An 11,501-nucleotide genomic window follows, 5' to 3' on the forward strand; every position below is an offset into this window, starting at 1 on the left:
TGGCCAAAGGAAAGATCCTCTTGAAAACTAGGAGAGGGAGACCAGCTGGTGGAGATAGATAGAAGAGTCATTAGTATGCTGGGGTTGCACTTGTCATATTGGATTTGATGCCTCATTTTCATGTTGCTCTGCGTTACATATCTAAAACATGATACAGCTCTTAACAGCAGCTTTTAATAGTGGCAGTGGCACTATGCCACCCTAACTTCATACTGTGGCACAAGCATAATAACAATATACATCTTTTTTTGTTATTTTTTTTTTGTGATATGTTCTTTTGAGCTGTGGAACTTGGGTTAGGGTTAGGGTTGAATTGGAATTCATAACCTCATCTCCCCTTTGGAGGTTGGAGTAGAATGCTTGGGGTGTAATACTGATGTCTTATTCAGCGCTGGTCCCAGGCTTCTGACACCAGGGGGCGCTATGGAGCCAGCTCTTCCATTAACATTGACTGTTATAAAGAAGAAGACTAACACCACATACTACTATCCCAGCATGACTGTCTATGTTCCTGGTCATATGTGCCTTAACCACAGGGCTGGCCACTGGTTGACGGAACTCACGTCTTAACATGCACATGCTCTTTCAGTCCTGTCCTATGGGCCCTACTGTATGGGTAGAGGCATCCAAGTCATAGCTAGTGTGTTTCTATTTAATCATACGTTGCGTTTGTTTATATACACTAGTTTGAATAATATTTCTGTATTCATTCTGGGATGCCCTTAGAGAGTAATGCCATTCACACCATTATACGACTCGTCTCTCCCTCATATGTCTCCAGCATCTGATTAGAAGAGATTGTATTGGCAGACTGCACCTGAGGGTAAGGTTGTTTTAGAGCCCCTGTGAGATGAGAGGCTCAGCATTTCATTATACTCCTCTGCGGAAGCTTCCTTTTTCCTGTTTTGAACCCCTGAATTGAAGCGAAATGATTTGAAAGTCACCCATGCAGCACTTTAAGGTCTTTACTGATACTTTTGAATATTTTCTTCATTTTTATTTAAATGGAAAATCACAAGCACAAAAATACTTATTTAATACTAGTATTTATTTTCAGGTGAGCTCTGTCCCGGGGCTGATTATTGAAATGAGAAATTGACAAAAGAAAATAGGCCTACTTTGATAACCATGACAGTGTCTGTAAGCAGCATAGGGTCACTATGATTCATAAGTTTATCTGTATGCTCTAAAAACAGAAAAAAGAAAAAAAGACAAACTTGTACAAAAGTATTTTATGTTGGCATGATTCAGGATTATTTATTGATGAAGTGGTTATCTTGATTATAGATTCTGTACAGCAATAGAAGGTATGTTGAGTAGGAAAAAAGTATTCAGTTGTTCTCTTGACGTACATAGGACCCTATGACCTGAAATGCTCAATATACACTTTGCATGTACTGTATAGGAAGTATATGTACATGTTGCACTCTAAAAAGATATGCATCCTGTACTTTGGGAATGTATCAGAATAGGAGGATGTCTACCACCAGGATTTCAACACTCCAATGGAAATGTTACTTTTGGTTACTTTTTTGTTCTTGAGTAGCTGCATGCTCACTATGAAGTTAATCGACGATTCAATTGTGAGGCTGAGCAAAATGTTTGACTTTCGTATACCTAGAAAAACTGTGGTAGCACACTATTACAAATCACTGCCTGCAGTGCACATTGGATGTTATTGTCATGATTTGGCAGCAATAAACATCTCAAAGAGTGTGTAAATAACATGCTGGTGCCTGTACTGTTAAACACTAGAATATCTCAACCTTTTGCTCAGCCATGTGATCATGTCACCATCCAGCTTTGGGTGGTTTTTACTCAACCTGGGTTTATCACTGTTAGCTTTATTTGGATGTGCTGGCTGCCAATAACCACAGTTATGAAAACAACTGTCCAAGACTGTACATTGTACATGTATCTTTTAAAAAAAAAAGTTGCTTTTATGGACCTAGCTTTACATTATAACATTCCCATAGGTTCACTCATGTTTGATACAGTGAAGAAACCGCTTGTTCTGGGGGGAATGAGTTCTGCATGAGAGGAATCCAACCCAGAACAGGCAGTCGATCGTCCTCAGCAACTACCTTTACCTTGCTGCTTGATACACAACCTGTTTCTCTATGAACCATCTCATTAGAACATGATATCCATTTTATATTGTGAGGTTATGTATACTCTGTATATTTATGAATTGTAATGTAAGAAAAAAAGAAAAAAAACAGACTGACACATGACATCTATTGTATCTTTAATCCAGAGTTTCCAAAGTGAAATGGCAAATGAATAACGTCCATTACAACACCACTGTTACTGTGTTTTCATTTTTGTCGCAACTTTTCTCATTTGTCACAGAATACTGCCGATGTCATTGAGTCATTGCTTCTTCTGGACTTGTGCCGGACAGGCTGCCTGCTCCAACATCCCTGTAATAGCGCAGTCAGGAGTAGACAGGCGGGTGGGCTGTCTGGTTCTGGTGACTGGTGGCCTTGTCAGAGTGATAAACGAGCCCGGTAGTGGCATATTCACTCTGACGTGACCACGCCGCTGTCCTGGCTCTGAAATGAGCTGCTGACGTCCATGGTGCTCAATCCCCCCCCCCCCCCCCCCTCCTCTACACCGGGATCATTGGCTGTACCTGAGCAACTCAGGGTCTATATCTTACTTACTTCTGTCTCCCTCCTCCACACTTGTTCAGGGCTCCTCTGATTAATAAGTGTTGCAAAACAATCTGTTCTAACTCCCGTTTGACCTTTTCGCTTTGTTCCACACTTGAATTCATTAACATTTGGTGGAGGTGATGTGATGGATTGGGACTAATCGTTTTTTTTTTAGCCCCCACCTCCTGTTGAGACAGAATTGCGGGTGCTTTGCATGGTAATGAAGTTAGTCAAGCCTAAAGGGCACACCCTCTGTTCTGTTCTTCAGACTGAGACAAGGGTTTCAAGTCTCAGACTTGCACCTGTCTCAGTAGGCCCAAAGTCATACCAGCCTGGTTAAATGCACATGGTTTTGAGAATTGAGAAGTTCAACAAGGTGTGATGTTCGGGTGTCCCAATACTTTTGTCCATATAGTGTACGTTAGAACCCCACTTCAGACAATACTTTTTTAGCATCATTGATCAAGGGAAATCAACAAAAACCTGAGAAAACTGCCAATAACATAAAGTAGTTCTGTGGCTTCAGTTGACTTGAGCCTTTCATCATGACCCCCCCTCCCCATCCTGACAGGAAGTCCCCCCCTAATCTCTCCTCTGCAATCAAGTTTTCCTCCAGACAATCATAGACCAAAATGAGTTTAATATAGATAAAGACACTGGAACACAAGCTCCTATTGTTCTTCCAGGCACAGTATCAGCCAGTTCTCGGCCTCTGGGTGATGGTAACATGTGAGAGATATGAGAGAATATCACACAACAATAAGAGAAATATTGTTGGAAAAAGGTGCTTCTACACTCATGGATATTTCAATGGGATTTCCTATCCGAAGGGGGTAGCTCATTATCCTTTTAAATGTACAGTACATCCTTGGTTATACCTGATTGATGAGTTATTTAAAAAAGTGGTGACTTCAAACAGTTTAATGCCTGCTATGTTTCACATTATAAAACGAAGCACACAAAGATCAGCATTTTACCTTGTGATTGTGTGCACTTCTCTCTTTAGTTTATGTAAGCATCATTAGTAGGACAGCCAAAACTCTCGGAACTCATTCTGGGAAATCAAAGCATTTGCAGTTCCCTGAAACAAAGCCAAACGGTTTCAACAGATGTCATTGGCGCTGATGTGACCTCATCTGAGACTAACAGATCTTTTAAAAAAAACATTCAGTTAAAACTAAAATAAATGGACATGTTATAAAATCACACCTTAAAAAACAACTAACTTGTCTCTCCTCTCACGTTGCCTACATTAACAAACAAGTTATGTCATAAGGAGAAAACACTGACTGCGGTACTGTGTTACGATACAGTCAAAATAGCACCTCTCCCCCTACAGGCCATTAAGGATATCACCTCAACTGAGAATGACAAATGAACCGGTTATATATCACCGTAGGCGTTGAGTAAAGTACAGTATACACCACAAACTCTATGTTCAAAAGGTCTACAACTTGTACCTTACAACGGTTTGATCTGCTCACCCTTTTGCTATAACTCATAATGTCAACAAAATACTTGGGAGATAAATTAAGATTAGGTTAAGTGACCCAAACATCATTCAAGTTAAACAGTTCAAACAGCTCTTACAGTAAAAAGGGCATTACAAGGGCATCGAAACGTCAGGATGCCTGATTATTTCCCTGCATTCACAACACGACGAACACACAACGTGTACAGTAGAAGCTCATACGGTACCACAACAAACTTCACGAACCCCGAAAAAGTTAGGAGCTAGCTTTTTAGCTTGATCAATCTAGTCTGGTCAGAATAAATGGGCCAGCCATGTCTAATGCAATGACCAGGCAGCCAGCTCTGCTTTTTCCCTTTTCCTTGGCTCTTCTTCTGTGTGTGCAGGGGCCTCTTGTTGGTAATCCTGTGTGTGTGTGTGTCTGTGTGTGTGTATGTGTGTGGGGAGGGGGCTGGCAGCAATCGTGGATGTTTCTAGAGCGCGGGGCCGGCCCAGCCAGCGGGCACAGGCCCTACTGAGCACACTCTTTGTTGCGGGCACACAGAGATGTCTTTGTCCTGCCCGGGCCTCGGCTCTCTGGGGTCCGCACACAGACCAGACTTCAGTTTCCCTTCACGTTGTTGTTGGAGGCCTGGGGCTGGTACGGCGCAGGCTTGGTGCCTCTCCATTCGTGGCGCAGAACAATCGCGGTCAGAATGCTGATGATGTGGACATGAAAGTACATCGATCTGTAGGGGGGGAAGGGGAAAGAGGAGAGGGTTCCATGAAATAATAATGGAATATCATGTAGAATGTATTAGAACAAGGCCAGTCAAAAGAAAAACCTTGGAACACGAGACACAGGCGTATCATCATAGTAAATCCCCCAAGAAACCCCCCCAAAAATATCAGAGGATTGTGTGATCCTACTTGTAGTACTGCATGGTCGGCTCTACAGCCAGCAGCAGGAAGGGCATCACCGTGTAGCAGACGGCCAGCTGAGTGGCTGCCCAGGTCATTACGTCATAGCCCAGCTTAGCTGCGCTGGAGGACAAGAAACGCTGACGCAGCTGCTTACGGACCTGTGTGGAGAAAGAACACGGGAGACATAGGGACGTTTCAGCCCCCCGGTTGGACACTGTGAAGGCCGACTTGACTGTGTGAGGTGATGGAAATAAGGTGGGAGGGTGGGAGGGGGGAGGAGGGGGGGGGGGCCCTGGACTCACAGCTCGGGCTGCCAACGTGATAGGGATGGCGGTGATGAAGGTGAAGTAGTACCCAGGGTACACCCCGTGCCACAGCGCAGACAGGACAAATGTCAGGGCGGTGCGGTAACGAGGCGCCCGGTCGTAGCAAACGCTGGGAAGAGAGGACAGAGTTACAGTCTACGGTTTACGGAGGACGACGGTACTTGACGGTACTTGAAATGGATTTTTGGACTAATTGTGTGTATCCCTGTGTGTCTGCGTGGGGATTCTGTTCGGAAGGGAACAGCACACTTACGTCTTGAGCCAAACACCAGTCTGAATATTCCAGTTGTCAATGAAGCTCTTGAAACTAGTCGCTGTCTGCAAAACAATAGTGTATAGAGGGGCGCGTAAGTGGCGTAGCACACTTTGGCGCATGCCATGTCATGTGCAGGGTCCTCAGTTCGATTCCGGCCGTCGACATATCCTGCATGTCATCCCCCCTCTCTTTCACCCATCCTTCCTGTCAAATCTCTACTGTCTCTATCCCAATAAAGCAAAAATGCCCTAAAAAAACTATTAAAAAAGTAAAATAATAATAATATATATATATATATTTCAATATATCATATAGACGGTTTATACAGTTAATGGCATACATTTCCCATGTCAAACGTGAGGTTGTTTGAAGTAACTATATAATGTCTTGCAAAATGACTTTTATTTCCACACAGAAAACCCATGGTAACCTTGCCTCAATTCCCCATATGTTCAAGTTGGAGATGAGGTCCCAGGACACCTCTCCGTTCTCGTCCACACCTTTAAGACCGTAGCCTGCAGCGTTGTTGATGGCATCGGCTGAGGAGACGAAAACTCAGGTAAACACACTTCCAACTGCCTCGGCGTGTCACAAAGTGTTTTTCATGCAGAAATGTGAAATCAAGAAATCATCTAAATTCATAGATGACTACAAAAGAATCACCTAATGTCCATGCAAAGTAGAACTTGGGTCTCGCCGCTTGTATTGACAAGAAGGCATACGTCAATCTAGTTAGAAAAGATGCTTCACTGATGAAGTGGCTATCGACATTATAGGTGACAGGGAAAGCTTTGGTGACGGTCAGGAACACGAGCATGCAGAGACAACAGATCAGCAATTTATGCGTGACAGCCCCCTAGAAAATCAGAAAGAGTCGGATCATTCATGGCCAATCGGAAAAACACTAGAAATGCACATGAAATGATAGCACTTTAGCATTGCTAACTTATTCTTGATCAAATGGAACATAACGTCCCTGGTTCTGGGGTGGGTACGTACCATGGGGGAGGGCTCTGGGGCTTTGTCAAAGCCGTTCTGGCCGTTGCTGCTCCCTGACAGCCTCCTGAGCCTCCTCTGGACGTGTCTCCCCTCGATGAAGTCTGTGTAGTCCTTATACGTGCTGCACGGCCCCACGAGGATGCTAAGGAAGTTGAGGTTGTAGCTGAGGTACTCCATCAGCGAGGGCTTCGAGCTGCCGGATGGAAAGACTGACACTTTCAACAAATCTCTTAATACCGCCGCTAGGACAGGAGGATTATCTCTATTTACATCCCAAACACGCTCCATTGTCGGAGGAATACACACAGGCATATCAATGTCATTCGCCAAAGGCATTGTACTGGTGTAATTCAGCGTTGTTCCTACATTGTTATGGTGTAATTCATCCAGAGTTGTGTCAATACAATTCTACCCCATGTTTTCCTACAATCAAGACTAAGCAAACATATTGCAAGGCAGCATGCATGGAGATCAAAGTAAAAAAAAACATACTGTGTTGTACTGTGACAAATACATACCGTACAGCAAGGCGCTTCTGATCTGCTGTCAGGTCCTCAGCCTTTTTAGACAAACCTGGAAACCACAGAGATGTAGAAGAGATTGTACAGTTTTCCCACCCAACCATCAAAGGACTGGAAACTGCCCCCCCCCCCCCCCAAGACAATTCATATTGTGAATGGGGCGATAAGGATCAATTCAATTACCCAGATATGCCTTACCATCATGTAACTGGAAAGCTAGCGTAGTGATCTTCTGTGTAACTATCATCAGTGGCCTGAGGGGGGAAAAATTAAGGTTGTAAGTCTCTTTGGAATAGCCTAAGGCATCTGCTAAATGCCAAAAATGTAAATGTAAATGTAAATTTGAGGATGACCCTGACCCAGTGCACACAAGGAGCAAATGAAAAGTGATCCCAACTGAACTTTGATTAAATGAGTATTTACACCTATCTCTTTGTTGGCACATTTGACTGAACCAAGAAGTTGATGTACTGCAGAACCAGTTGTACAGTATAGTAGTCGTCTTAGTCTTGTTCCTAGTTTGTCTACATTCACTCACGTCAGATAGAACGCCCTCTGTTAGACACAAGGACACAAACACTGAAGTCTCTGTGAGTGCACGGCCATTGTGTATGGTCATGTGACATAAAACCGTTGTCGACACTGGCTGGCATTGGCCAGGTCAAGAGCAGTGGCATCGGGAGACTTGAGACACACTATGAAAGAATGTACTGAACTGACCACATACTAGATGTGCTGGTGGGTTCTGTATCACATCTAAAGCTACGTTCCCAGTCACCTCGAACTAGCGTGTGTTTGGTGGTTTAGGTGTGATACACAGAGTGGGTCAGGGCAACAGGCCACAGCACACTGGCAACATAGGGAAAACCACAGACATTAATGGAACATCTCACTGAGGGTCGGCCATTCACCAGCATAACATCATTCAGCTCAGTTCACCCCCTGCCTTCACTCACTGCGGTCTTCAGATAAAAGGACATTTTGTTAGAGGCAGTTAGCATAGCAAAAAGAAGGGCAGCACCAGGCACTGTGAACTGACTAACTGCTTTATCAGTTGCATCGTTTGTTATGAGGGCAGTGCATCCGACTCTGCACAGGGAACCAGGGAGACCTGCAGATAAGAGGAACTACCCATGTGGAGAGGCGGAAACAACAGCAGTAAAAGACAGAGAGGGGGTGTGTCTGTGTGTGTGTGTGTGTGTGTGTGTGTGTATGTGAGAAAGAGAAAAATAGAGAAAGGAGGGCTGTTTGAGGGGTAGTGGTGGCCTAGTGGATAGTGATTTGGGCTGGTGATCAGGTCATGAGTTCAAATCCCACCTGGGAACACCAGTGTGCCCCTGAGTAAAGGCACTTAGCCAGGGAGACTGTCCCTGTAATCGGTTTGGATAAAAGTGTCTGCTAAATGGTTAAAATGTCAAATGTAAATGGGGAGAGGGTAATAGCACTGATTGTAGATGGCTGTTCATCAAGTGAGTGCCTAGCAACTTGCATCAAATCTCAACAATTCAAGAGGTACATAATTAATATATATGAAGATAACACGCAGGAGGACCAGCTATATCCAGCAACATGCCTATCTGTCCCTTGGGCACTGCACTGACCACGTGAGTGAGAAACCCCATTACTACACCGCAGTGCTGAATTAAAGCAGTACATTTAAACAAAAATAAATGTAAAAGTACTCTTTTAAAACTGCCTCAACATACTTACCCAGAGAAGTCTGTTGACAGTATTCCATAGTTAAATATAAAGACTCTGCTAACTTGACACACTGTGAGGTAGCCCATGGCCATGATCATAGAATACCTGCGGGGGGAAACTTCCATTAGTTCAGCGATATAGAAAACCAATATTGGAGTATTGTACAGTTGTGAGTTTAATAAAGAATTCCCTCTTATCTATATAACTAGGCGTGTGCTGTGGTGAGAGTTGCCCTGCCCTGCCTCTTTTTTCTTACTAGAGCAGCCAAGGTGATGACACAGAGCATTACAATGCTAGCTTTAACTACAAGAATCCTGATTCATAAATTCTGAGCTGTGTTTTAGCATCTAGTCTCCATTCATAACATTCCACAAACACAGAGCCCTAAACTAGCAAGTCCTGCTTCCATTTACCAAACATATTCAACATGGTGACTGACAGCAGGGCCGGAGAGCATGTTGTGATATTAAGAGCATGTTGTGATATTAAGAGCATGTTGTGATATTAAGAGCATGTTGTGATATAGTTCTCTTACAGATCAAAGTTTAGAAGAAAAAAATCTTTTTAAAAGTGTTAATAATGTGTTCAGAATGGTGACTGTTACACAAATACAGCAAAGCAAACAGTTTATGGAGTCGTGTCATTAGCATGTTAACTTTGGATCCAGACAAAAAATGTTGGTTAGATGTCCAGGAAGGAAGAAAACATTGTTTCACCTGTGAATGTTGTGGATGTCAGCTTTGACCATGATCCAATAGCACACAAACACCATGAGGAAAATATGTGCTGAATACCTGTAGGAATGAATAAAAATGATCAAAAACCTTACTGTGTTGTTTATACTTTATATTGCTCACATAAACATTTGTTCTGTGTCAAAGTAGGTCACAAGAGCTTTCTTTACAACAAGCAAAAGAACATCTACTAACTAACATCTAAACCATAAGAGATGCTGCCGGATCACTAATAAACTACAGTGGTATTACAATTGGCATCATTACCATTACACCTTCAATGCTATTGGCAATAATTAGAAGCACATCCCTTACCAACCAAAGCAGAATATTACAAAAGAGACCCCAAAGAGGGTGGCCACTGCATGGCGGACCACCGTGCTGGCATGTGGGGGGCTGAGGTAGAGACGGAACCAGAAGGCAGCCCCCAGGGCGAACACCTGACATGCTAGGAAGTTGACCTGCGGAGAGAAGAGCCTTCTCTTCTGTATGGATGTTGGCAAGTCAAATACTTGTGTGTGTGCCAAAAATGACAGTCGTATGGCAACAGAATATTTCAATTCGAAAATGTCTGCTGTGTTGAGTTTGGATCATTGTCATTCGGACGCAAAGCAGAATGTCATTTTTTTACAATCATGATCATTGAATGTTTGACAATAAATATATATGTGTATATAGTATATGATATGATAATATGAGTGTCGTGGCAGGACAAGTTTAGCATCTATGTAGGGTTAGGTTAGAAAAGTTTATTTTGGTATAATAACTCTTGTCCTCAAATTCGAGAGAAGTGTGTGTGTCACCCTCTCCTACCTGATCCAAAGGAAATCCAAAGAATTCGCTGACTGGGAGTAACCATTTAGAGCCAGTGGTTTTAAACGTGAAGTTCGTCAGCTCTCCCATTCTGCATGTTTAAGTTCTGAAGTCACTCCGCAAGACAAAGATAAAGCCTAAAAACCCAAAGCAAAGCTGATGCTGTTGTCGCAAATAAGAAAGACATATAAGCCTATGGACGTTTTCTAAAACCTCTTCACTGTGCAGCGATTACAAATACATCCCGAAATTGCTCGGAGTCCTCGGTGATGTAGTCACCCACACGCGTACTGGTGGGATGGTCGGGAAAGACGCGAGAATCGGGGCAACAAAAGTTGCCTACTAGGGCTGCGTTCGTAAATATGCTATGAGAGCGCCGGAGCGCACATTAGGTTCAACGTCATAGAGCGACCAAGTAATTTTATTGGACAAAAGGCATTCCGCGAGTGCTGATCACATTTCCAGAGCGTATTTACGAACGCAGCCAAAGCCTACTAGATGGGCGTGGCACATGTCACATTGTAGTGACACAGTGGCGATCATTGAACTTGGTTTCGAGTTTTGTATTGGAGTTTTCAATCGTTTTTTTTTTTTTTTTTTTTTTTTGTTGCCATTTATGACTTTCCACGCAGATTTATAATGTGCACACGTGTCTGTCAAAATTATAATTCGCCCCACATTTGCAGTAGTGATCTGATTTTAGATCTTTTGAGTCAGGACAATGTATACCTCGGTTAGGAGTATGTAGCCTACTTACGCGCATGATCATAAACGTCTACATATGTATGTGGTTGACCTATGCATCTTCGTAGAAAAGTGAGTTGGTAGGCTATCTCTGAAATCGATATTCCATATAGATGTATTAAGAAGGGTGATTCCATTTGACCACAGAAGCCTCAGACAGCATCGAGGCTCAGAAGGGTGTCACTGTCAACAGTTTCCTAGAGAACTGGTTGGACCTGCTCTTTCTTTCTTTTGACGACCACATTTCACAGATGTCCCGTCATCCCACCACGTGTTTACTCCTCCTGTAGTTGTGGATGGGGAAGAATATAAACATTCACTCTCCGACACCACATCAGTCAGGTGGGTCCTTATAATAGGCCATGGAGAAACTCTC

The 11,501-nt window shown here is 43.2% G+C and overlaps 1 protein-coding gene across 1 annotated transcript; it reads right to left on the bottom strand.

The window, feature by feature from the left end:
- Nucleotides 1-4,729: 4,729 nt before the first annotated feature.
- mboat1 (membrane bound O-acyltransferase domain containing 1) lies at nt 4,730-10,471 on the bottom strand (the record flags this gene model as incomplete). The annotated part of the gene is made up of 13 exons (XM_080541048.1): nt 4,730-4,856; nt 5,038-5,189; nt 5,334-5,466; nt 5,611-5,675; nt 6,049-6,152; nt 6,277-6,469; nt 6,613-6,805; nt 7,131-7,185; nt 7,332-7,387; nt 8,844-8,939; nt 9,551-9,628; nt 9,884-10,029; nt 10,382-10,471. 13 exons carry the CDS (start codon nt 10,469-10,471, stop codon nt 4,730-4,732), a joined length of 1,488 nt encoding a protein of 495 aa, XP_080397174.1.
- Nucleotides 10,472-11,501: the final 1,030 nt, after the last annotated feature.

The sequence above is a fragment of the Nansenia antarctica genome, assembly GCF_963989245.1.
Source record: "Nansenia antarctica genome assembly, chromosome: 10".
NCBI classification, from domain to species: domain Eukaryota; kingdom Metazoa; phylum Chordata; class Actinopteri; order Argentiniformes; family Microstomatidae; genus Nansenia; species Nansenia antarctica.